The 24,465-nt window shown below is 48.5% G+C and overlaps 8 protein-coding genes across 8 annotated transcripts; 4 read left to right on the forward strand and 4 right to left on the reverse strand.

Moving 5' to 3' along the window:
* Window positions 1-1,975: 1,975 nt before the first annotated feature.
* EDB82DRAFT_529577 (uncharacterized protein) lies at window positions 1,976-2,689 on the forward strand (the record flags this gene model as incomplete). The annotated part of the gene is made up of 1 exon (XM_025738000.1): window positions 1,976-2,689. One exon carries the CDS (start codon window positions 1,976-1,978, stop codon window positions 2,687-2,689), a length of 714 nt encoding a protein of 237 aa, XP_025592804.1.
* Window positions 2,690-4,337: 1,648 nt separating this feature from the next.
* Window positions 4,338-5,729, forward strand: EDB82DRAFT_314426 (uncharacterized protein). The gene is made up of 3 exons (XM_025738001.2): window positions 4,338-4,669; window positions 4,731-4,951; window positions 5,004-5,729. Exons 1-3 carry the CDS (start codon window positions 4,511-4,513, stop codon window positions 5,464-5,466), a joined length of 843 nt encoding a protein of 280 aa, XP_025592805.2. The 5' UTR covers window positions 4,338-4,510; the 3' UTR covers window positions 5,467-5,729.
* Window positions 5,730-5,752: 23 nt separating this feature from the next.
* On the reverse strand, window positions 5,753-6,909 carry EDB82DRAFT_514124 (ribosome biogenesis protein Nop16). The gene is made up of 2 exons (XM_025738002.2): window positions 6,609-6,909; window positions 5,753-6,547 (listed from the first exon to the last, which is right to left on the reverse strand). Exons 1-2 carry the CDS (start codon window positions 6,722-6,724, stop codon window positions 5,992-5,994), a joined length of 672 nt encoding a protein of 223 aa, XP_025592806.2. The 5' UTR covers window positions 6,725-6,909; the 3' UTR covers window positions 5,753-5,991.
* Window positions 6,910-7,447: 538 nt separating this feature from the next.
* Window positions 7,448-8,741, forward strand: EDB82DRAFT_314451 (uncharacterized protein). The gene is made up of 3 exons (XM_065607459.1): window positions 7,448-7,884; window positions 7,939-8,356; window positions 8,407-8,741. The coding sequence occupies exons 1-3, from the start codon at window positions 7,696-7,698 to the stop codon at window positions 8,541-8,543; spliced, it is 744 nt and encodes a 247-aa protein (XP_065463336.1). The 5' UTR covers window positions 7,448-7,695; the 3' UTR covers window positions 8,544-8,741.
* Window positions 8,742-8,995: 254 nt separating this feature from the next.
* Window positions 8,996-10,417, forward strand: EDB82DRAFT_548240 (FAD dependent oxidoreductase; the record flags this gene model as incomplete). Its single annotated transcript, XM_025738004.2, has 2 exons — window positions 8,996-9,139; window positions 9,278-10,417. The coding sequence occupies 2 exons, from the start codon at window positions 8,996-8,998 to the stop codon at window positions 10,415-10,417; spliced, it is 1,284 nt and encodes a 427-aa protein (XP_025592808.1).
* Window positions 10,418-10,422: 5 nt separating this feature from the next.
* EDB82DRAFT_514131 (uncharacterized protein) lies at window positions 10,423-13,245 on the reverse strand. Its single transcript, XM_065608950.1, has 3 exons — window positions 12,860-13,245; window positions 12,707-12,775; window positions 10,423-12,647 (listed from the first exon to the last, which is right to left on the reverse strand). Exons 1-3 carry the CDS (start codon window positions 12,877-12,879, stop codon window positions 10,838-10,840), a joined length of 1,899 nt encoding a protein of 632 aa, XP_065463337.1. The 5' UTR covers window positions 12,880-13,245; the 3' UTR covers window positions 10,423-10,837.
* A 706-nt stretch (window positions 13,246-13,951) lies between these two features.
* On the reverse strand, window positions 13,952-17,570 carry EDB82DRAFT_314616 (fungal-specific transcription factor domain-containing protein). Its single transcript, XM_065607460.1, has 4 exons — window positions 16,878-17,570; window positions 15,886-16,740; window positions 14,913-15,828; window positions 13,952-14,858 (listed from the first exon to the last, which is right to left on the reverse strand). The coding sequence occupies exons 1-4, from the start codon at window positions 17,231-17,233 to the stop codon at window positions 14,097-14,099; spliced, it is 2,889 nt and encodes a 962-aa protein (XP_065463338.1). The 5' UTR covers window positions 17,234-17,570; the 3' UTR covers window positions 13,952-14,096.
* Window positions 17,571-19,585: 2,015 nt separating this feature from the next.
* On the reverse strand, window positions 19,586-21,965 carry EDB82DRAFT_314647 (major facilitator superfamily domain-containing protein). Its single transcript, XM_025738007.2, has 5 exons — window positions 21,544-21,965; window positions 21,124-21,492; window positions 21,035-21,074; window positions 20,444-20,974; window positions 19,586-20,393 (listed from the first exon to the last, which is right to left on the reverse strand). The coding sequence occupies exons 1-5, from the start codon at window positions 21,638-21,640 to the stop codon at window positions 19,727-19,729; spliced, it is 1,704 nt and encodes a 567-aa protein (XP_025592811.1). The 5' UTR covers window positions 21,641-21,965; the 3' UTR covers window positions 19,586-19,726.
* Between the last annotated feature and the right edge of the window lie 2,500 nt (window positions 21,966-24,465).

The raw sequence follows: 24,465 nt of genomic DNA on the forward strand, positions 1-24,465 counted from the left end.
CAACTGTTGATCTGCTCCAGACACCGTACATTACGGTATCTAGATGTACCATTACACTACAAACGGCTGTCCAAGTTCCCTCGATAGCTTGCGGACATTTTCGACCGGAGGTAATTCATCGTTCAGTCACATCGCAGGGAACCTCGACACAGGCGGCCGACAGAGTCGTTAAAGAGCTGCAGCGGTTGTCCAGCTAACAGATTTAGTTGAGGTATGCTATCGACTTTAGGGAACGAAAGGAGGCATATTGAAAGAGGGCTGAGGGTCTGAAAGATGGTAATATTTATGCACTCCTAAGAGTGAGTGCGTGAATGTTGAATTATTGTGTCAACTCCCATGGTATGGCTTACTAGTCCCAAGGCCTAGATCGTGTCCAAGGTTTAAGACATTTGTATCATGGCTTTTTTCTTCAACGCCACCCGGACGCTTTCACCGAGAAGGAGGCTCTGTTCTCGCTTGTTGTAAAGTCTATTGTGCCTCTTTCCGTCACAAAGGCTCAAGAGTCCAGACTGTCCAGAGACAGAATTACTAGGACAATCTATGCCATTTGTGAATAGAATCTTTGATTAGCTATTATTTACACCCTCTTATTCAGAGATTAGCTTTCTTACTGCACGCCAGTAGATAACAGTGAGGCAGAAAAGCGACCAGGCCGGAATAGTCAAGTGATTCGTGGCGTGGTGCGAAGCACAGACGACGGTCTTGTAACGTCTGCTATTTCCTTTAGAGTACTCGTTAGCTGTAGGGCAGAGTGGCAAGATTACAGCATCCGTTGAGTCTAGACGCTGACTTGAAGATGAGTGTTGGTCCCTGATATGCTGATCTTGTAAATCAGATCGTCCAGGTCGTGTTCGTTGGAGATCCCCACATCATATTTGTCTTGGCCTATGTAGAGACACAGTGAAATGATAATTAGCGTTTTGGACTAATCCGTATGAACGCTCACTCATTTCTGCATCGGGAGCATCAAGCCCCCCTGCTACAGGACATGGAAAAGTGATATGGACATCTTGTCTGATGAAGGACCGTTTGAACCTATTAAAATTGTTGCTTAATCAATGCTTTTAGTTTAGTTCAGCCTGTCGCAGATTGGGACAGACAATAGAAGCTATGGCCAGGAAACGGGTGCCCTGTTTTTGTCCAGCACTTGTTTAGCTTCCGCTTTGGCATCTTGACAGGCGCCACACGCACTTTCACTTACGGATATAGACAGGCAAGATGTCCCTTCACTCGTACATTTTGAGTTTCCTTGGGGGGATATGGCTTCACTAAAGAATGCCTCTATCCAACAATAGAGCTGATCTGCAACCCGTTACAGTACGAAAGCCCAAGAGAGTCTAGGCGAGTTACCTAATAGTGATCATCCGGAGAGACATCCGAGAGCTTTCAGTTACAGCATGAACATCAAAAGCGGTCATACTCTAGACTCCGGCATGCGATTGGTGATATCTGATACGTAAAGATGGCTTCATAAGGTTCTGCTTTGTAACACAGTCACCAGAAGACCCGCCTGGAACGGAGGTTTGAGGCCTGCCTATTAGCTGAGATAGGCACCAGATCCGTCGATCGTGGCGAACCTGCAGTCAGAACATGCGTAGTGGTTGTCAAGCAGTCGGGTAGTGAGGCGGCCGACCCTGATCTTGATCCTAGGTAGATGGTCACGATGAAATATGATGAGCCAAGCAAGATGAAAACTTAGAACCCGGATATGGCTGCGAGATCCAAGATAGAGTTGTATGCAAGGCACCATCTGCAAGGACCCTCGAAACGTTGATTCGTTATGTCGCCTCCAGGACCCTGAATAGATCTGCATATAGATATCCATCGTAGATCCTGTCTCAGATGAATCTCGTTTGTCTTACTGACTTTCCTTTGTCCAAATCCTCGTCACTCTCTTATAATGAAACACATCACCATCATACTGCTGTTCAGCACTTTGTGCTTTGCTCAGCGATATACTTATACCACCCGCACAATGACAGAATGCTTTAGTACTACACAGTCAAGCTTCGGTCCTGCGGTACCTACTCAAGGCCAAGACAACTATTACACTGTCGAGATGCCTGAGTGTCAAGACTGTGACTGCGCAGATTGTGCATACACCAACACATATACAACAACACTGGGTGTCTTTGCTCCAACAGGCATCGCGCAACTTCCTTACTCGGTCAAGGAAGTATATCGGGGCATGTCGGCTATGCCAGCAGATGTTACGCCGACTGCTGTCCCATACGGCTTCACTTCTGGCGTCGAGACGTGCAACAACTGTGGAGATGAACCCATCACTGCAACTATGACTTATCCTCGCGGCGGTTCACCTTATCAAGAAAGCGTGCCAACAGCAACACCAGCAGCTGATAGCTCGTTCGAGCCTCCTTCGACGCTGCGCACTGAAGTCGCTGACGGCCCCAAGACTGCACGTCTGGAGAACACTATTCTCGAGCACAAGGCCATCGAGTACCAGGGTCAAGCAGACAGTTCCTCCAACTTTGCCGGGTTTAGCCTTGAGGGCGACTCAGACTCCGACTCTGAATCAAAGAGCTCTGGTGGTTTATCCAAGGACATCAAAAACTATGCCAAGATGAGAGATACAGCACCTTCACGGGACGCTGATGGAGCTGCTATGGGTAGAAAGCCACCAGCTAGAATTGCCATGGCTCTGCTTGTGCCTATAGCGCTGCTAATGTAAGAATATCAAAGAAGAAAAAGGAGTGGAATGGATGGTACTTTACAGGAATGCATTCAGCGCTGGCGTTGCATGATTTGTGCACTTTGGGGAGCGTTTTCTTTGTCAGTTACGATTATCACGGCCGAGTATCACTGAGACAGAACATGATTCTTGGGGTCAGAATGGGAAATACCACATGGATAGCCGGATGAGGTTCTAGGAGGGTATCATAATGATAAGACTGTGTAGATAGTAAGATATAAATAACATGATCAAAAGTTTCTGTAGAAGAATTCTTGCCATTTCGGAGTATAGTAATGTTTGTCAGGTACGGTGAATCCTAAAGAATGTAATGAGTTGAGTTGAGTTGCTGTAGAACTCTTCAGGGAAGAACTATTCCCAGGCTGAGTTTACGTCGAGCGCTTAGTAACCCGACATACATAACAAAGTCATTCGTCCCTTGAAGCTATTCACAGTAAATGATGACAGGAACAGACCCTTGCTTGAATGACAGTTTCAGAGGGGATTAGTTCGGGACCCCAGTATCCGCTATAGCCCCTGGCGTTTAATTGGCGTTTAAGCATGAATTTGTTAATGACAGTTACAATTATTTAATTATCTTCATTTGATCCTCTACCATGAGATATCCTCAACAGGGAACTAATGCGCTGCAAGTCTCAGTGCAACGTCATCCGTGGCACAGCAACCCGTACCATCCGAGAAAAACAATAAAGATGCGTAATCATCGTGGCTGTTCAGATGATGATTATACAAAATGCAGAAAATGCGAATAGTATCGGAATAATTTCAAGGAAGTTGTCAAGTTTTGGAGAAATGAGAAATGAAAAGTGAGAGACGATCTTCTTACCTCAACGGGAATGACATAAAACGTTCCGCGACAAGTCTCTCAGCTAAAGCGAAGAAGCATAAATTTAGATATAATTCGCATCTTGTGTCTTGTCATTGGTCAACAGTCTCGGATTGGTCCCCTAAACTCTTCGCTCATGGCGCAGCTGTGGCATGGCAAGCCCCAGACAAGCCAGGGCAGACAGACTCATTGCAAGGCACTCCCTCTTCAACATGACCAGATAGAGGTGATTTAGGGGGCATGAAAACCCTGAACTAGCGCTGACAGTTCCAACTAGACAGTAATTATGGCGTTTAGATACAACTAGAGAAGGGGGACTTTAGAGTATTTAGGTAGTGATCTTGAATCATGGACATGGACATGGACAAGCCACAGCCACACAGAGAAAGCCCAGCCCTGCTGTTGCAACTAGCAACGCGTAGACAAGCGCTAACCAATCCAACCTAGTGAGATTCACTGTGGGCCCCGCCTATGCTTGGCTTTTCTCCAGCTTGTTCCAGCGAGCGTCATGGTCACCGACAGTGGGATAGATGGTGGCTCTCGCTGGCCAGGGAACCTGTTTCGTCAGGGTTTCCAAGGACCATTGAACTTAATCGAGACCCAGACCCAACCCAACCTAACGTCTAACGCCAACGTCTTTTTCTCAATCAACAACAACAAAACAACATTTCTATTGTCGATAACTCTCTTTGTTCTGTTGCATTTTCCATTATTACCCTCATCTGGTCCAATCTAGCGAGTCCCATCTCCTCCCTCCAAAAAAGCATAGACGACACGGCGGAACCCTTTAACCGATATACCTGTGACGAAACAAGCCCTTGCGATTTCAGCTGAAAAGCCAACAAGACACATCCTATACAACTCGCAGCCTACTCGCTACTTGACTCGTCCAACAGTTACCAGTTCTCCTCTGCTTTGCATTTGCATTCGCATTCGCATCTTCACCTACACGGCACTCATATCAGCCTTCAGTCATGCGGTTCAACATTGATCCCGATATCGTTCCCAACTTGAAACTGGGTCTTCATTCTTTTCAGATCATTCTCTCCCTCGTCGCATGGTGTTTGCAAATCGGCGTCTTCAATGCAAAGGATGCTGAGGTCACGGGCAAGAATGGTTGGGCGTTCGGAGTGGTTAGTCAACATACACCGACCGATTCACCTTGTATCGTGGCCAACTAACGATGAAATCCAGTGTTTCCTTTCAGTGCCAGCTTGGATCTTCCTGATCATGACCCCCCGATGGGGCCGCACTCGACGCTTCGCCCAACCGCATGCCATGCTTGCTGTTGATGCTGCTTTCACCATCATGTGGTTGTCTGCCTTTGCCACTCAGGCTTCTTACAACGCCGCCGGCCAGTGCGGCACTGCCTGCAGCATCAGCAAGGGTGTTGTCGGCTGTGGTGTTCTCGTAACGTATGTTGATCAACTCTGTGTTGATTGAGGCTATTGCTAACTCACTCGGCAGTATCCTCTTTGGTGGCTCGACCTTTGTCTCGCTCTACACTCTCAACTACTACAATAACAACAACGTCCTACCCGGTTACGACAACCGCCAGATGGGCGGCGACAACATTGACCCCGACAAGGCTGCTTTCTCCATGGCTCCTCACGGCGACGAGGCTTACGAGCGAGTTGACATGGACGACCAGGAGCCCGCAGGCAGCTCTTACGGAGGTGGCTACAACAACAGCAGCTACAACAGCAACTCTCGCTACGGCGATGCCAACCCCTACAGCGCCGATGACGATGATCCCGATCGCTTTGGTGCCCTCCCCCTACGAAACAACACCCTCTTCGACAACGACACCCAGTACCACGGCGGTGCCCCTCCCTCTATGCCAGCCAGCTACGCCAACCCTACAGGCGGCCACCCATACGAGGATATGCCCGCCCAGTTCCCCGCCGCCAACTACGATAGGGGACAGTAAATTTTTGAAAGGCATGTAAATGAAATAAAGGATATAGATTGGCTTCTTTGTTTTTATACAATGGTGTTTATTTTGCTTGGTGTGGAAATAGCCTGGGAGACGTCTGCGTCTGGAATGCGGCTCGACATTTTTCTATGGTGGATAACGAACGCTGCTATATGGAGGAGAGGCGTTTAACGGCGTCATGTCATGAATTGCGCAGAAAGAAACAGGGGGACATGTGAGAAATTGCCTCTGTTTGCATATATGAAGTTTGGCACTAGCACGTACACAATACATTCAAGGCACATACGTGTGCTTGTTGTTATCCTGTATATTTTGACAGTATAGAAAGTTCAGTCGTGTAAATGAGGATCCTATATACGACGTCTTGCATTTTTGCCCCCAAGATGTTCAAAACCAACTCCCAACGCCTTCTGTTCTAAGCCAGTTTTGATGCTCCGTACTTAGTGATAAAGCGATTCAGCCTTTTAAGCTCTCCCCGAAAACCCCCTTCTTTTAAAAAGTGCCGTATAATCTCCTTCTTTACTCTTGGTTCTCCTTCTCCATCTTGCGAAGTCGCTTGGCGATGTTCGCCGATGTCTGCTGCATGGGGTTCAACTTGCGATCCCTAGACATGGCACCAGTATCATCGCCGTACTTGGCGACCAGCTTCTCCAACCACTCAATCTCGCGAGCACTCTGGTGTCTCTTCTTGGGCAGATCAGGCTGCTTGGCCTGCTCGAGGAGCTGCTTGACAACGTCTGTCATCTCCTCTTCGTCGGCATTGTCCGCGATACCGCCCCACTCCTCAGCAGGCTTGTCCTCGGCGTCGCTACCCTCGTCAAGGTCGTTGAGAGGATCGTTGAGAGGGTTGGGCCTGGCGGATCCGATGATGCGAATGATCTTGCCGTCGGCGTCACGCTCCACGCGCGCTTCGGAAACGACGGCGTTTTCGATCGTGGCGATGGCGAAGGGGTCGTTGGCGTAGGCGCTGGTTGTGGTTGCGCTGAGCTTCTTCTCTGTTCCGCCAGCGGGGGCCTTGAGACGAGCTACAAGACCGAGCCGACGGTAGTTCTGTGAGAGAGTCTCCTTCTTGTTCCTAGAAGTTTCTGCGTTAGTTTCGGTCTTGCTCTGATGATGCAAAGATTGATGGAACGGACCAGCTCTTAGCAATAGCATCGTTGCCTCGGGGGTTAAGAATCTTCTTGGATCTGTTGAGCTGTCTAACGGGCTGGCGGCCTGATCTGGCCTTCTTCTTTTGGAGTTCGCGACCCATGATTGAGAAAGTTGGGTATTTGTTTAAGAGGGATGTGGTAGATGGATATGGATTGTATCGAGGCTTGCGAGAGACGTACAAAAAATGCCCGCCAAAATTTGATCGCAAATTCTTATCGATAAAAGAAGTGGATATCTCGCTAGTGTCATTTGCCAACCTCTTGGAGACATTAAAAATAAGACAAGGTAGAAATAAAGAGATGTTAATAAGAACTGTTAAAAGAAAACTATATACATATATTTAACTTTATAACGATGTCTTTTTATTTTCCCTTCAGAACTGGTAATCTTCTCTTTGATAGTGTTGCTGAAACTTGATGGCACTGTCTATCTGTCAGGTACTTATATTCTTGTAGGCCCAGCTGTTGTGACCAATGTCTTCTACTTTATGAAGGAGATGAAGGAAAACACGCATTGATGCTACTCCAACTACACATATAGTATTGTTCAATTCATGTTGGACTTTGTCTATAGGGGAATATATATGAGATTAAAGAAGTCAGCCATCTTGGCTCTGCTATGCTGTAATCTCAAGCTGGGAGAGTAAAGACGGGCTTGTCTTTCATATAGTTAAAGAAGCAACAAGAAACTCTTCAGTGCTTTCTTGTTCCATGATTCCATTAGTATTAATTACCTTGGTTAATGATCTAAATTACTAAGGTATAATACAAGTAACAAACATGCGTAACTTCAAACGCAAGCATCCATGTCATAGCATCCCCGCAGCGAATCACCCACTAAGGTAAGGTAGCTAGCTCCCCACGTTCAGCTTTCATATCGCTGCAAGCTGCAAGCTACCATGAATGCTGGACACCAACACTAATATCCACCAAGACCTTCCTAACATTTATTCTACCTCCCAAAACCAGAACAATAAAGCTCTGGCATTCCCAACTCAGGGTCTTGACCTTCTAGCAACTGCATCTCCCAAACTCCAACAGCACCTCAACCGGCCAAGGGCAAACCCTCCCAATGAACTCGCAACTCAACGATCCCGCCGTCCCACCATCAGGCGAGATGGCTAACGAACAATCTGGACTTTCAACCGCTAGTCCACAACCTATTTCTGTATCGCCTCGTACGAGCGATCCTCGTCACCACAGAACCCCTAGTCTGGGCGAGATACATCAAGTTATAGAGGCTGAACAGGAAGGTCAAGTGGTACGACACCATGCTCTTCATGATCATGACAGGCGACTAACCACTTATCTGTAGAATCGCCTCTTGCACATGATCCGACAGCAACAACTAGAGCTCCAGCGCCTCCAAGCTGCCAACCCAAACAACCAGAACCAAGGCTCAGCCGTAGACGACAGTAGCGCCATCGCCGAGCGACCAGGCCATGGAACTCCCCACGCCTCGAGCTCTCATGTGTCTATCCCTCATGTTCCCACCGGTGACTCGGGCTCTCGCTCCAACAGCCATCGTCACCCTCGCAGCTCGTTCGACCTAGCCCGACGCTCGAGAACTCCCAGTCGTAGCGGCGCTTCTCCGAGACTTCGCTCAACGTCCATAGGTGGAAACAGTGAGGACTGGGTCCTGGGCGGCCGGGACGAGAGTGCGTTTTACCAGGCCGAGACTCAGATGCTCAACCGTGAAAACCAGATGCTTCGTAATCGCATCCGAGAGCTAGGTAAGCGTAACATAAAATCTTGGCATTTACCTTTATCTAACATGCACAAGAGAAACAACTGACAGATACCGGAACCGGCTCACCTGTCGCTCACGAGGTACTCCATCACTCACAATCGAGGAGATCTTCTGCAGTGGTGGACAAAGAGGCCGATAAGCCCTCTACTGAAGAGAGTAAGAATACTTAAGATAATTGTACCTCCATACCCTTACTCAGAAAACACACCGAGAGTATTGAGGTTTATCATGGCGTTTAGCGATAAAAGCCCAATCTGGAAGTCGGGCTTGACTCAGGATGGGAACTGATAGGAATGCATATGGCGTTAGTAATTCACATACTAAGTATGTCTATGATGAGCTCGGATAGTGCTTTGAGGGAATAGGATATTCTTGCCAGTATGAATGTGACAAGATGTTACTGTATGGCATTGGACGACTTGAGCGACTTTAGGGTATGAATCCCATGATGAGCGGTTATTCTCTACACGTCCCAAACAAAGTCAAAATATACATAAAAACACCCCAGCCTCGGAATAATACATCTCTTGATAGAAATATATAAGCGTATGTCGGTTTATGGTGAATGTTACCCGTTAATGTTGCGTCATCGGTAATTCGGTGTATATGTTCACTTCGCCAAATGCCTTTGCAAATTCACAACTCAACCTCAACAATACCAACGATGCTTCGTTCTGCAGCACGGAAAATTTCCTCCAACTTCTTACCTTCCCAGAGGCACAACTTCAGCTCAACAACAGCAATCAATGCTGATTTCACTCATGCTGTCAGTCAATCTCATAACATGTTCATTCCCTAATAGACCCCATTTGGCTCATGAGGTTTCAACAGAGAACAAACTTCATTGGGCTTGCCACAATATATTACAGAAGGGATCAAGTAATAAGAGTTAACCGTGTAGTAGGTAATAGGAGGCGGTGTCGTTGGACTTGCTGTTGCCCGCCAACTGGCGCAAAGAGACGGCACCTCGACCGTACTCATCGAGCGCCATGATGCCATCGGCACAGAGACAAGCTCTCGCAACAGCGAAGTCATCCACGCGGGTATATACTACGGACCATCGAGTTTAAAGACAAAGCTTTGCATTCGTGGCAAGAATCTGCTCTATGAGCTTTGTGACAAGCACGACATCGGCCACCGCCGCACAGGCAAATGGATCGTCGCCCAGAACGAGGTCCAGCAAGAAACTCTTGACAAGCTTCACACCCTATGCAAGAACGAGCTTGGTGTTCCGACGCGGTGGGTCAGCGGCGAAGAGGTGAAACGGGATGGTGAGGGTGTCCAGGCTGCGTGCGCGCTCGAGAGTCCAACGACAGGCATCGTGGACTCACACGGCTTAATGTTGTGTCTCCAGGGCCTCTTTGAAGACGCTGGTGGTGTTGTGGCGCTCAATTCACCTGTTCCTAACATCACTCCTTTCGGATCCAAGCCCGGTAGCGAGGGTTGGGAAATTGAGGTCAAAGATACTTCCACCGGTGAGACGTCGAGTATCACGACCGAGACGCTCATAAATGCTGCGGGGCTTGGAGCGGCAGTCATTCACAACATGATAGTACTTCCAGATAAGCACCTGAAGTTGTACTATGCCAAGGGTAATTACTTCTCATATTCGGCATCTCAACCCAAGATCTCACGGCTTATCTACCCAGTGCCTGAGCCTGGCATCGCAGGTTTGGGCACCCATCTTACACTTGATCTTGCGGGTCGCCTACGCTTCGGTCCTGATGTTGAGTGGATTGATGACCCAAATGATCTGGCCGTCAACGCGGAGCGACTGCCGCAAGCCATTAACGAGATCCAGCGTTATCTACCAGGTATTGATGCCTCGGCCTTGGTAGCAGACTATGCTGGCATCCGACCTAAACTAGCTGGTCAAGATGCTGTTCGCCAGGGCAAAGGATTCCAAGACTTTATTATTAGGAAAGAAGAAGGGTATGAGGGCTGGGTAAATCTTCTAGGCATTGAAAGCCCTGGATTAACAAGTTCCTTAGCCATTGCTGAAATGGTGCAGAATTTACTGTATGGGTCTATAAAGTCATTGTAAGGATATGTCAAATTTATTTCACTAATTAGTTGTTTCCAATTGACTGCCTCCGGGATTTTATTCGAAATAAAGAGTAGACAGCAGGGAAGTTGACTTGGATAAGAATCGAAAACGCCATAAAGTTCCCATACTCCGGTGAAATGTGCCAATGCGTATAAACAACCATCATTACTGGTCATCATTTTGGTATCAAAACAAGATAGCAATCCCATCACAAGGGCTCTCAAAACCTTCCGTCGTCAAGAGACAAGTTCAGCCAAGCGCCAATTCCAACTTCTCCTTCTCAACTTCACCTCAAAGAAATACTGGGGCAAAACCTTCTGCTTTGCACGTCGACGTGAAGCTCATATATGCCGTTCTGTGCGCCGACAAAACTACAAATCGTTAGCAAAACTTCACAAGACCTTGAGAAGGAAGCACTTACAGAACACGACCATCTTCACTCCAAGCCAGCCCAGCGGTGTTGTCTGGCGAAGGCGGCACCTCGAAAACACCATGGTCCTCCTCCCATCTGTTCACAACTTGATTTACGAGCGGTACTATGATAGTCGTGTCATCTAGGTCACGATCGGCGTCTCGCTCTCGCGCCTGGAGGATATCGAGCACTTGGAGATAGGAGGGGTCTTGTCTCTGACGTTCCCTACTAAGCATCGCCACGGTTTCGCCAAGACTTTCCTGTCGGCGCTCCTCTTCACGTCTTCTTCTTGTGAAGCCTTCGAGGGATTCGCCCTCGGCCATGCCTGTGGGCCGTGTAGCTCGTGAGATCATACCACCAGGACGGAACCGATACCCATTACCCAAAATACCCCCCATCGCGCGGCCAACGCTGCTGCTTCCACGGTCATTAGACTGCTCGGCATTGTCAACGGCAGAAGCATTATGAGCAGGGCCCCGGCGACGGGCCCAAAATGTGGTTGGCCCCCCAATCGGCCTATCCTCTGCCGCCGCCGAAGCTCGCTGGATCAATCTCTCACGATTGGTTCGACCCATCTGCATGGCTTCAAGTACCAACGTCTCACTAGCGGTAAGAGGGGTGTTGAGATGTTCGAGCACGTCGCGGCGTGTGTGATTCTCTGCGGCGCTCGTACCCGCCACCTGATCTCTTCTATCGCGACGACTCTCCAAGCCGCGCGGGTCAAACGCGTTTCGGTCGATGATGTTGATACGCTCGAACACTGGGTCTTCAATATCGACAATCTGGCGAATGACAAAGTTACTTCGCATATCAACAATCCCAACATGTCCTCTATCCTCTGTCCAGGCTAACAAGTCGTACGGGCCAGGACAAAAGGCCATATCTCGGATAGCACCGGGGCCACTGCGTGGGCGGGAGGACTCAAAGGTTGTGATAAGGGGGTCGGCATCGGGATCTGCAAGAAGAGCGGCGTTGAAGATAGAAATTGTACCATGTTGAGTTCCGATAGCGAGGTATGCTCCTGATTCTGAGAAACAGGCCGCGAAACTTCCCCTACTGTCAGTCCTGTCATCTTTTCTTTGACTTTTGAGTAGGATTCGTTGAGTCTGCTCCCATTGGTATGCGACATCATCAGGTGACTTGGTTGCTGGCGATTCAGCAGTCTTCCTTACTCGCTCGTGGATGTACATGTATGGATCGTCAAGAATAGAAATCAGGAACCTTCCATCGGGGGATAGAAGAGATCGATTCACAAAGTCGGGATATGTGATGATATCCAACGCCTCTGTCTTGTCTTTTTCGTCAAAATCACGTAGGCTGACTAGAGTAACGGTCCGGTCGTTATTAGCCAACACTGCTACTGGTTCCCTGTAGGCTTTTGCATTCGCTGGCATTGTCGTGGGTGGAAACCAGAGCGTGATACAGTTCACCCTGTCTTTGGCCAACTTCATACTTTTGGCGATCATGTTCTTTTGGGATCGCCTGGCGCGCGAGATGAGAGAGAATACAGGATCGTTAGGGTGGGCATCGAGGCCGAGATAGAGTCGAGTTTCTGGATCGATTCCAGACAGAGGATCTTCGTTGTCTTCATTTCCTTCATCAAGCCGCATCGCCACGAAGTCGCCACTTTCACTCCCACAACACAGCCATCCTTTTTCAGCAACGAGACATCGCGGCGCAAAAGTCAGGAGTTTGATTGTTTCGCATTCTCGAGTTGATACATTCAGTCGCTGGATGTGATTGCTACCGGTGCCTCCGGGGAAATATACGATGCTTTGTTTCTCGGCGCTAATCAGAGAGCGTAGCTGCCAGTGCCTGTGGACATTAGCTATTTGAAGATGACGGCGCCGGAACAGAATGCATGATTGACGTACTGTGATCGCACGGGTATACGATAATGTCTCCGCGACTGTTTTAGAATGAGAGCCTCGGTTGGGTAAATACTGGGCGATGTCAGTGGTGATGCAAATAATTGAGTCATGATTGATAAGCTCTATGTTCGCTTTCAGGGTCCATGGGATACATACTCGCCCTCTTCTACCGCCATGATGATCCCCGCCGCTCCTCAGAGGGAGCGACAATACACAAGGGCTTTGAGCCGTCCTTTGGGTACCCAGAGAAACGATGTGCTTGTTGTGTTTTGATGTTGGTGATAATATCGTTTAGTTTTGAAGCTTGTTAATTAAGGTAGATGACTGTTCGCGGGGACTGACGGCAATGCGAGCGGTTCAGTGCAAAGCAGCGCGATATGCAGAAACGTATATATTATTCAGGTAATCGGTTTGTTCGATGGTATTCGCTATGGTTTTCGATATTATTGGGGTGTGGTGGAAGAAACGAGGTTGGCAACAATGAGTTGGTTGATTGATTGATTGATTACTGAGATGGATTATGTAGGAAGATGTCTAAATGACGTTGCCGGGGACAATCAAAGTCAAAGTCAACTGGCTAAATGGCGGCCGAGAGCATCCATGGACTTGTCACTTATCCACCTTTATCTACCTACCTAAACAATAGGTACATATCCACTGTACGAGTCTGTTAAAAGGCCTACAACAACTTGGGCCAAACATAATAATTGAAATCATAGTCAAAAATGCAATTTGTGCATATTTCTTCTTCTTATGGGTGGATGATTGAACAGCCGAAAGTTAGAGGTCTAAATGAGGATATTTTTAGAGGATCCCAACTGGCGAGGTAATCTTGATATGAACAAGGGCTCGGTAATATCATGGTTCTTTCGTTCATTTCTGATCAGGTGCAGCTGTTGCCAAAGAAATCAAATCACACCTACTTTATTGGGGGAATTATTAGCGATCATTTGTCAATGTCATTAATCGCACTTGTAAGACGTGATTATGTACAATACATGCGAATTTATCAGAGGGCAGTAATAAAGACATTCACAGGTAAACAAACAGATACAACATCAACACCCTTTTTCAGCTATGTACTATTCCAATTCATGATATAGACTCGTCTCTTTAAATCGACTTTGTACCTCACCATGGTATAAAACTGGTAACAAACCAATCATGATTTCCCTGCTCTTATATCTTCCCAGCTTGTAAGTATCAGCATCTACTTTTCGGAGCTTCGGCCATCAATAAAAAAGGCACATCTCTCACCTTTTGATGCATCAAGTCATAATAAATGACATCAAAAATACCACCCCTCATTGCACTGAGCAGACTCGCATCTGTTCTAGACATCACGCCGGCAATAAAAACAGAAACAACCCCAACATTTATCAAATCTACCATCTTACATGTTCATGCCACCGTCTTGGTTACCTCCTCCTTGTGGGCCGCCAAAGAAAAATGTGTCAAAGGGGTTCAGTTGAGGTGCCTCACCAAAGTCATGATGAAGCCCTTCCCAATTCATGCTGAGTCCCATGTCGAGCTGTGACTGGTCCATGGGGTTGAAATCACCGTTTGAAGACGCTCCCAGATTCTGGAGGAATTCCATGGTCTGTGCATCTGGATAATCCTGCCCATTGAATTGCTGTTGTCCCCCAAATGATCCCCCATTGGAAGGCTGGGAAGTCATCCTTCGAGGAACAGGTGAAGGAATCATGCCTGACTCTGCAGGAGAACCTTCTTGTTTGAGACCAGAGTCTGATGGACTTGGCCCGCCTCTGTTCCGTGATTGCATCAAGTAACCTTCAGATGACCGTGCCATCGGCGGTGATGGCTGCGCATTTCCGTCGCCGGTGGCTGACATGCTGGGAGAAGAAAGGGAGTCGGAGAGAGACAGGTCAATTGGATAAGACGCCTGGTCTGAGCCCTGAGGACGGTGACGTGCTTGGGCAGAGGTCTTTGACGTGTCGGGTGGCGTGTTCCATGCAGAACGCTGTCTTCGGGCCGCTGGTGCACCAAACCCGCCTGTTGAAGAGGTCATCTTAATGGTGGCCTTGGCCGTTCGATCGAATGCATCTCGGCATGTCTCGGCGGGGGGACACTTGTCGATCATGTCTGTGAGAACCGATTTGGCAGCGAGAATAGTAAAGTCCACTTCATCCATGCTCTGGGTCCACTATTAGTATATTTCCCCGAGGACTTTGATTTCGTCTAAACTTACCAGGCGACTTCGTACGATGGGCGAATGCCATATAGCATAAAGGTACGAGATTCCTGCCATGAACAGGTGATGCGTGGAAAGATATGTATAGCTCACGAGCCCGCTAAGGTGAAGTTGTCGATACAAACGAAGAATCTTTTGCCCTGCCTCAGCGACCTTGAGATAAATACGGTCCTCATCTTCACGAAGCTCTGCTTGAAAGGCCGTTGGGCTGTTAACCTCGTTTGATGAGTTGTACTCGCCCTCAAACATAGCTGGAACGCTGAGACTCTGACGATAGAGCATGATGATGGCCTGCCAGTAGTTGAGCTCTAGGAACTCTGTCGAAAACATGACACCAGTCTCCTGCTTCGATGGTGCTGACGTCTTCCATTGATACAGCCTTCGATCGATGTCTATGCGCCACGACCGGAACGAATCGAACTGCACCAGGAATGGCGACGGCAAATGAATGTGCATATCGGGATACTTGCCCTGCACGCCAGCTTTGGCAATCTGGGCCTGGTTATACTGCAACACTTGGAGAATCTCGGACTGCAGCAGTCGCAGGCGGAAGTAATGATGCGCTACATGTTTGTAACTGGGTTGGATCTGGTCGGGCGGTGAATCCCGAAACCCAGTCGGCGTAATATAGTCATCGTCCAACAGTGAGGGGAACTCAGTTGTGATGACCTGATCACTCACGCCGAATGGTCTTCCGACGCATGTGCTGACCAGACGATCTAGAGAGTACGTGCACCACCAGAGACGTCGTCGCATATCTCGAATCCACAACTTCTTTCCACGGCCCTGAGCACCATTCTCTCGAGCACCGTCAGTCTGCTCGGTTTCGTTGGGCCCAGCATCGATTTCTCGGTCATCCTCATAGTGTAGACCGAGATCGACTGCAAGTCGCACAGCAACTCCAATAATGTACCTGGTCCGTGTTAGTCAGGCGAGCTCCAAACACCACATACGATCAATCAGCACATACCAAAGACCAGGGGGGACGGGACGAAGGAGAGCAAAATTGGCGAGAAGAAGTACGGCTTGCAACACCTCCAAACCTCCCCCACTATTGCTCAAGCACGATTCCAGGTGTACAATGGCGCTCGCATGATATTCTTCAGGCTCACAACGGCTCTTGTTGTCCAAACCAGAATCACCGGATGATTCTGTTTTTACTGGCTCGCCCACAATGACACCACAGCCAATAGCGAAAACCATATTCAACAGGTACAATTCTCGCGAACCTCGAGCCGGGTCCTTTGTCGCGTAAATGCGCTCAAATGTCTGCATGAACTCTCCCCTGTGCAAGATAGGGATCTGAGGGTTGGAATGTTCAAAATATAGTCTCACAAGTCGCAAGCCAACCTCCTTGCTGGGGAAAGCAGCGGGCTTGATTGAAGGCCTGGTATGCAGACCAAAGAAGGAATCGCGCAGAGAAGCTCCATTTCCGCTCGGTTGCCTAGGAGCTCTCGAATCATTCGAGTTCGGTTGTCCAGCAGCCGAATATTGAACTGCAGCGTACACGACCCGCGCAAAAGAGACACCGGATGCAGACGCGAGAGAACGAGGTTTCGAAGGGCTCACAATGTTGTTGAGGAAGCCCGCTTGACCTGATTTCTTCTTCAGCGATTCAACTGCTTGAGTCTGGGGTCTACCCATGCCGCGATCGCCAGCTTCTGATGCTGCAGAATATCCTGTTTCGGTATTTGAGTTGATACTGGCGGTGTCGGTGCCTATTCTGGAACACAATTCGAGATTTTCGGCTGGGGGGAAGGCGATGTTGTTGGCATTGAGCAGATTCTCCAGCTGCTCTACTCGAGTCTCGAGGTAAAAAACATAACTGCGCGGTAGGTCAGTCAGTATTCATTCACTTGTTCTTGCAGCAATTCCGTAGTACACGACACCAAATGACTGATAGCTGAAGCTTAGCGCAGCACGTCGGAATTGTCGCGCGCCATCACAAGATCCGTATCGTACCTTCGTGGTATTTCCTTCTTTGTAATGGGATCATAGCCGACACAAGCAACTCCCGCCTTGGCGCAACTTGCGCAGCTCGGAAGCTTCTGATCGCAACGATTCTTACGTAGGCGACAACGGTTACAGGCACTGACGTTGCGAAAGTTACTGCTCTGACCTGCCTTGGCCGTTACTGTTGGAGAGGCGGTGGTGGAAGATGCCGAGGCGGGGGCAGATGCGCCGTCGGCCTGGAGACGTTCACGTTCACGGTTATGAGGGCTCGACTGGCCGTTGCGCGGTGATTCATCGTCAAAAGAGTTTTGTCGCTGTCGCTTTGCAGGTTGCGAGCTCGGAGACGGAGGGCCACGCGCAGGCATTGTGACGGGCCTGGCGGGCAACCGGTGGTGGCGCCGCTTAGGTTTTTTTTTATGTGACGGAGATGGGAAGCGAAAGGCGGAGGTGAGACGTCACAGTGTCAATCGGAGAGGCAGCGTCGGTCGAGGGTTGGTTTCCTTGGAGGGAATTGATTGATGATGGGAAGCTTGAACTGGAGCTTGAAACGGAACGGAGACGGGGGGGTCGGAAAGCGGAGCGGTAGATTGAGTAATCCGGGCCGGGACTAACAATTAACGGAGAATACGGTAAGCACAAAACATGAGCGCCAACTGGAGGAGGAGGCGGCTGAGGCTGAAAGAGGGACGTGGGATGGTTTGAGGATGTGGATGGAAATGAGACAAGATGACAACCGAAAGATAAATGCGGGAAAGGATCGACGGAGCCGAGGCAGCCGCTAACGTATAATAGGTAGACAAGAGCTGTCAGCGCGTGGGTTGTAGTGTAGGTTGATAAGAAAAAAGATATGGACAAATCTTTGTAAGATTGGTCTTTTTCTGCAGGTCTACTGTTCGGTAGTGTATTCAATGGTTGGTTTGCAGGGATTAATCAAGTATTACAGTATAGAAACTACATTGAGTAAGTATAATCAGGAATAACTGTCATGGGAGCGGTACAAGGGAGCTAAAAAGGCCTTAGAAGCATCCGAATCAAGAGCTTACAAGTTAACTGCACTTGTACAGTCCAACAGTTGGACGAATAAATTATTGGTGGAGGTGACGGTGGTTGATGGCCGTTCTTTGTCTTTAACCTTGTCAGATGGACTTGTTTCACACGATGTAGCAAACAAGGGTCCTCTGAGTACAGTGTCCAAGATAGATGGATACTCTATTACCTTAGCAGTGGTCTTCAACACTTGGTAGCTAGACTGGATCATATCATCACTAATTCTCACCACTTACTTCCAAACTACTAAGCTAATCTTTTCTTTCTTCTTCCTCTCTTCTCTCCCCCACTTCTCAAGGAATCAAACATTGCCCGGCTATACAGTCGGTTCAGTTCCCTGTCCTACGCACAGTACCTCTCAGCTCTCGCCGTCAGATACTACATTGGGGAATGGATGAGTGGGCTTTGACATGACAGTACGGCACAGCACAGCACGAACATCCATATTACTTTATAGGAAAAGGTGTACAGACCTATTCTTCACATAACAAGGGTCCCGTTCTCTCTCTCCACACCATCCATCAAGTCAATTCGATACATCAACATCTAAGAGCGCACGAATCGTACAACCTTTAATTACAGACTTACTCATACAACTGCAAACCAGATTGTCATTCTGCTGTGATCTCTGTGTCGTTCCAAAGACATATGCACTATCAAGTCCTTGCAGAGTATATACCATATCCCTGGACATCAGATCATGGGGTTGGCTTGTAGCAGCCAAGGTCTTGTTCTTGTTCACTCGTTTCTTGACTGCGACTCTCTTCTATTGTAAATGCCTTTTTAGGTTACCGAATGGACGGGTCATACTCAGTCAAAGGATTTACGTACATCCATCCTGGCCGCCAACCTATCTTGTACAGTCCAAACCATACCTGTGGCACAGGATTCAACACGAGGTCTAGAACCAACAATATATGTACCTAGTTGACATGCATATTCAATGCTTCAAGAACTTTTACAAATCTCACTATGTTTCCGATTAAGATAATTTCACACCTCCCTACCTCTCTGACCGCCGGGAATATGCGTGTTTTGACCGCTTACAGAGCCATGACCCTGCATCCACATAACGCTTACCTAGCTAGCAACATGTCACTTGAAGAAACAAAGTAAGATAAAAGTTCTGTGCATAAATCTTGTTCAATGAGACTGCAGTCTTGAAATTACTGCAAATGAGACTATCCTAACATATCCTTTCCTATCCTTTCCCTTTCGTTCCTTTCTTACACCGCCAGTTTGGCCCCGCGAGGTAGCCAGAACTGAGTAAATCGCATACTCTTAAAAGCCTGGGGACAAAAAATGAAGGAAAAAAAAACTATCGAGACATTCAGGGCCACCAACATAAAAAGAAAAGAAAAAGCCCATACCGACAAACGCCTTCTAAACCTCCAGGGTCGTGATGTAGACGATGTTGCATGGGCAATGGTGCCATCAGCCGTATGTGTAGCAATCCCATTACAAAGAAATGTCCCAAAAATCGAAAATCAAAATGTCCTTCTACCTGTCGTTGAATCCGTCCTGTACTGAATCCATAGTCTATGTGTCGTGGGAGAGAAAAAAAAAGAAGATATCCCAATTCATCCGTCTTCTTTTTCGTCTTGTTGTATAAAAACGCCTGTTCCATGCCTCGTCGCTGTGTTGGAAAAAAAAATTGGGGGGGTATTATTCGACCGGGGCCTTGCGTGCCCTTTATACAATCCGTCCCTGAAAGCAATGACGCCAGATTTTTTGTTCCGATTCTTCGCTTTGCTCGAAACATTCAAACTCCATGTGAAAAATTCGAGTCGCGTGTTGCTGCCGCTGTTCCCTTAAACGCTGTTCTCCTCGTCGTAGTCGGTGAAAAGACTTTCGTCCAAGAGGGGATCCTCCTCAGCCAACGCTGTCTCCTCCTGGGGACCGCCCTCGGTGATTTGAGAGCTAAGGTAAGCTCCAACAATAGTGATAAGTCCGCTAAACCACCAAGCCAATCCAGAGTATCCAGTCTGGAGACCCCAAGAGTACAGCAGTCCAGACAGAGTGGGGCCAAGAGCTCGGCACAAGCTGGCAGTTGAGGCCGCAATACCGTTGATTGTGCCAAGAACCTGCTTAGAGGGTGCTGAGTTGGCAAGCAGGATAGCGTTGCTGGGGTAAGCCATAGTGGAGAAGGTGCACTTCCAGATGACCAGGAGATAGATAGCTGGCATTCTCATGGAGTCAGGGAGGAGCACCAGGTAGGGTGTGACCAAGTAAAGCGCAAAGTACGAGAAAGCGAGCATTCGGAAAAGTCGCAGAGAACCAAGTCGTCGAGTAACAGGAGGGACGATAAGGTAGTTGGAGAAAAGCGAGTACAATCCTTGAACGGACATGATAACACCAATCATCTTGGTCTCGAGTCCGAATCCATCGGTGAACTTGAAAGGAAGGTCGTGAACAGGGTGTTCTGGTCGCTTGGTGCTGAGGAATACGGGAAAAAGCTGGTCAAAAGTCATGGTGTGGCTGCAAGGTGTGTTAGACTAAATATCGTTTTCTGTGCGAGGAGAACTTACAATGCAAGAATACCGTAAGAGATGATGTTCATGATGACAGGCTTAGTGAAAGTTTTGGTCTTGCGCTCAAGAACAGGCTCCAATGGGGCATCAACCAGAGACTGGGTGTCGGCCTGGGGAGAAAGTCGGGGAGAGTTCTCTTGGCTTCGATAAGCAGGAAGAGCCTCATCTTCGGAATGCGCAGAGCCAGGTCGGGGAGCGGCAGAAAGATACTGAACGTGGTGCTTTCCATCGAGAAGAGCCTGCTTCTCAGGAGAGCGGTCTCGTCCGTTGCACTTGGTGACACCACCGAACCAGCTGGAGATGTAGTCTCCGATTTCTCGTCCGCGATCTCTCTGGTTCTTCTTCTCAGAGTGGGTCTCATCGAGGAAGAGAAGTCCGATGATGACACCAAAAAAAACAGTGGCGGCGCTGAAAAGGTTAGGGAGGAGGTAAGGGTATCGGTCCCAGATGGTTCCACGGGCAAAGATCTCGGGGTAGCTGATGCATGGTCGAGCGAGAGCTCCTCCAATCATAGGTCCAACGATAGATCTAAAGAGGCAATATAGTCAGCAATTGCTATTAATGATTACATGCATTATATTCGCTTACCCAATGCACCACACCATCGGCATGATAGTATAAGCACGTGCTGTCGAAGTGTTAGAGCAAATCGTTTTCAATAGTTTGGTTCAACTTACGCTGATGTTCCTTGACAGTCACAAGCTCGGCAACGGTGGTCTGTAGGACTCCAATGTTACCATTGAGGAGACCACCCAGAGCGCGGGCAAAAAGAGCAACTGGCAGACTGGGAGCAAAGCCGAAAACCAACACGCTCAGAGCAGTTCCAAGCAAACCAAACAGAAGGACAGGCTTTCGGCCAATCTTGTCACTGAGTCGTCCCCAAAGAACACCAGTGGAGAACTCGGCCAATGTAAAGGCAGAAGTCACCATGCCAGCGTATACTGAAATCTTGTTGGTGTCATCGGTGATGTTGAAGTCCTGGATCATGTAGTAGATGTAAGGGAAGATTGACATAAATGCGATTGGTTCGCATATTCTACAGCAGGCTACCAATTGTTAGATTCAACGGGCAAAAATCATACAAGCTGAGCTCATACCTAGAACAAACATCTGCTTTGTGGGAAATGGAGGAAGCTGTCTCTCCATGCGGCTGGCATCGCGGTTGGCCGCGGACATTTGACGACTCCTCGCCATATTTGCTGATTGTGATCCTCCTGGAAGCTTTCTTTTTCGGTACAATGGGTGTCTCTTGGTGAATTGATGTCGTCTTCTGTTGGATATCTCAAACTTATTCGCCAATTGAGTTGCTTCGTTTCGTTGTGTCTAACAGCATGAGACAAGCGACTGCGCTAGAGGTTGTCGTCGAGTAAGAGGTGAAGGATGGTTGTATGTGAATGCAAGATACAAGCTGAAGCTGGTTGCTTGAATCGATAAAAGGATGAGTTGATAAACAAGTAGAGAAAGAACACAGAGTAAGAACCGAGGTGGTGGAGGGAGGAGGGAGACTAATTAAAGGGTTATAGAAGGTTCGCAGAAGGAAAGAAGAAGGACCCAAGATGGGGCGTATTAACTTATAAGAAGCAGCTATGGAGTGGGTGTAGTTGCACCCCTCACAGACCAGGACTGGGGTACATGTACATGTCACAGTGATCATCTTTGGAGTAAATAGGATAGGATTAATTAGTTACCAGGCCTTCCCTTACCTGGGGGGGTTTCTCCCCTACCTAGACCACAAGCTTGGAACGAGCGGTGACATGAGCGCCAAAGGGCAAATCTCCTGTCGTGTCCGACACTAGGTACACTCACTAACTGCGCTGCGATGCGGCGAACGGCCAGTTCTTGGGCATGACATGGGCAGTGGGGCTCCAGCCTAGGGCGACACACACCTCAGTCATCCTAGTTTGACAGTAGACAGGGCGGACTGGACATTGGGCTTGGGCCTGCAGGGGCTGGGTCCCAGGGAGACGGAGACGGGGTGAGCCCTGAGCGACCAGGCGAAAGTACTCAACAAGTATCTCTGCAGGGGTATCTGAGTCTCTCTTCAGGTTCGCAAGGGCGCATTTTGCAGCCCACGGGGATGTGTCTTGAGTAATCTCTTATGGACTGACGGTTGGGTTCGAGCTTAATTGTTGGGTGCGAACGGAGCTGGAACCATAAAGCCAAAACAGAAAACATAACCAAACGCTGCGGCTTACTACTGCCTGCACTCCGGTATATCCGCCGTGGCTAGGTGCATGCTCTGAGTAGTGCACCCGTAGTCAAAAAGTCCTGACTACCATGCCATGCCACGACGACATCAGATTGATTCTTGTTTCAAAGCTGCCTTATGCATCCAAAACATCAGCAACCTGAAATACGGTCAGTTGACTTCCATGTTATCGTATTGGCTGCAATAGACGAGTTCAACCCACACAATGTTGCCCAAAAAGACAGGATATCAGATAGGAGGCGGTGAACCGCGAGCAACGGCTCCGGGGCTCGTCACACGGGAATCCTCCCCGGGGTCGCCTCAGCCTGGCTGTGGAGCGATAATGTTACTAGGGAAGACCTCCCGGAACTGCACCACACCTCTTCGGTGCACAATAACTAGCGTACAGCACAGCATTGAGATTCCAGCGGAGCCGAATGTCTGTCAGTCAGCACCATCACCAATTGACCTGGCACATGGCATGGCCCGTTATCCCAGTCTTGGCAGCGCGTAGTGACGTCGATTTTGGGGTAGAGCACAAAAAGATATCGGTTCGGTGTATACTGTGATAGGAGTTGCGGTGTTGTAAATGTCTATTCCAAGAAGTCCATGTTGTTTCCCCCCACATTCTTAGCCAGCTCAGCCAGCTCATATTGCCAATATCAGGCAGAGGTAGACAGACATGGCTGTTTCATGGTAATTTTCCTTGTATTTGATGCTTGCTTCATATGTAATGCGTTTCTCGCTTGATAATTCTTTCTTGTTTGCTCACACCCACCGACCGGCGGTTTATTCCGCATGCCTGAACCAAACATCTCATACCGTTGTTGGGGTTTTTAGACCGATGGATCACATAGTCAGCAGGTGACTTCCATGCATGAAGGAGTCATTCGGGATCGACCTGCATTGCCAGCACCATCAGAACACCACAGCCTTGTCATACATCAACCATGTTTCACTGCCTACTGCATACGAGCTCGAGACGGTCACTCACCTAGAAGAAGACGAGGAATCGCCAAGGTTCCTCTCCTATTCGGTGTGCAGGGCAGTATTGCTAGGATGTTGTCCAAGGACTTGATTGTGACATGTTTTGGCATAATGAATCAAGTTGGGACTATCTCGTGCTTATTACAAAGCAATGCTAATCCACGAGATATCGACTTTGGGGCGCGGAATATGTGTTCCTTCTTGTCATATATCAGTCGGCCGAGAAGTGCACGACTAGGCCGAGACGCCCATGTGTAAGTGCTGCCAAGCTCAAGGAAATCTCTACGTAGTAGGCAGATGAGACCACTTGCTCCAGTGATCGATACAGACATCGTCCCCCAGCCAGGCGGGGCTATCACTGAAAGATCCCAGGTTTCTCGCCAACGGTCCTGGTCAAGAATAAACCGACAGGCAACAACGTAATTTGATTTGTCGCATGCGAACCAAAGCATGACAGGCCGGTCTGACAACAGACACGTGGCTGACTTTGACCGAGGAAATGTGTGCGCATTCCGAGAGTCACAGTCATATGTTGGGCCGCTACTTGACATCAATGAGAAATTTTCACGACTTCCACAGTCATCGAGATGAAGCGCCAACAAATACGTAAAACGTGTGTGTTTGAAGTAGAAGCGGAAATATCACCATCCCCGGAGAGCCCCATAAAGTAGGGTTAAAAGAAGAGGAGCTACTCATAGATGAGCGAGCAAGGGGTCGGACGTTGAGGTGTGAGATTCTGATCAGGAACCCGAGACATTGTCACCGCCATGCCGCACCGGACCCTTCGCCTACCGCATGCACGTGGAATCGGCGGTGCGGCGCGAAAGCCACACATGTGTATGGT

This window comes from Fusarium venenatum (assembly GCF_020744135.1).
Source record: "Fusarium venenatum strain MPI-CAGE-CH-0201 chromosome Unknown EDB82scaffold_4, whole genome shotgun sequence".
Classification (NCBI taxonomy): Eukaryota; Fungi; Ascomycota; class Sordariomycetes; order Hypocreales; family Nectriaceae; genus Fusarium; species Fusarium venenatum.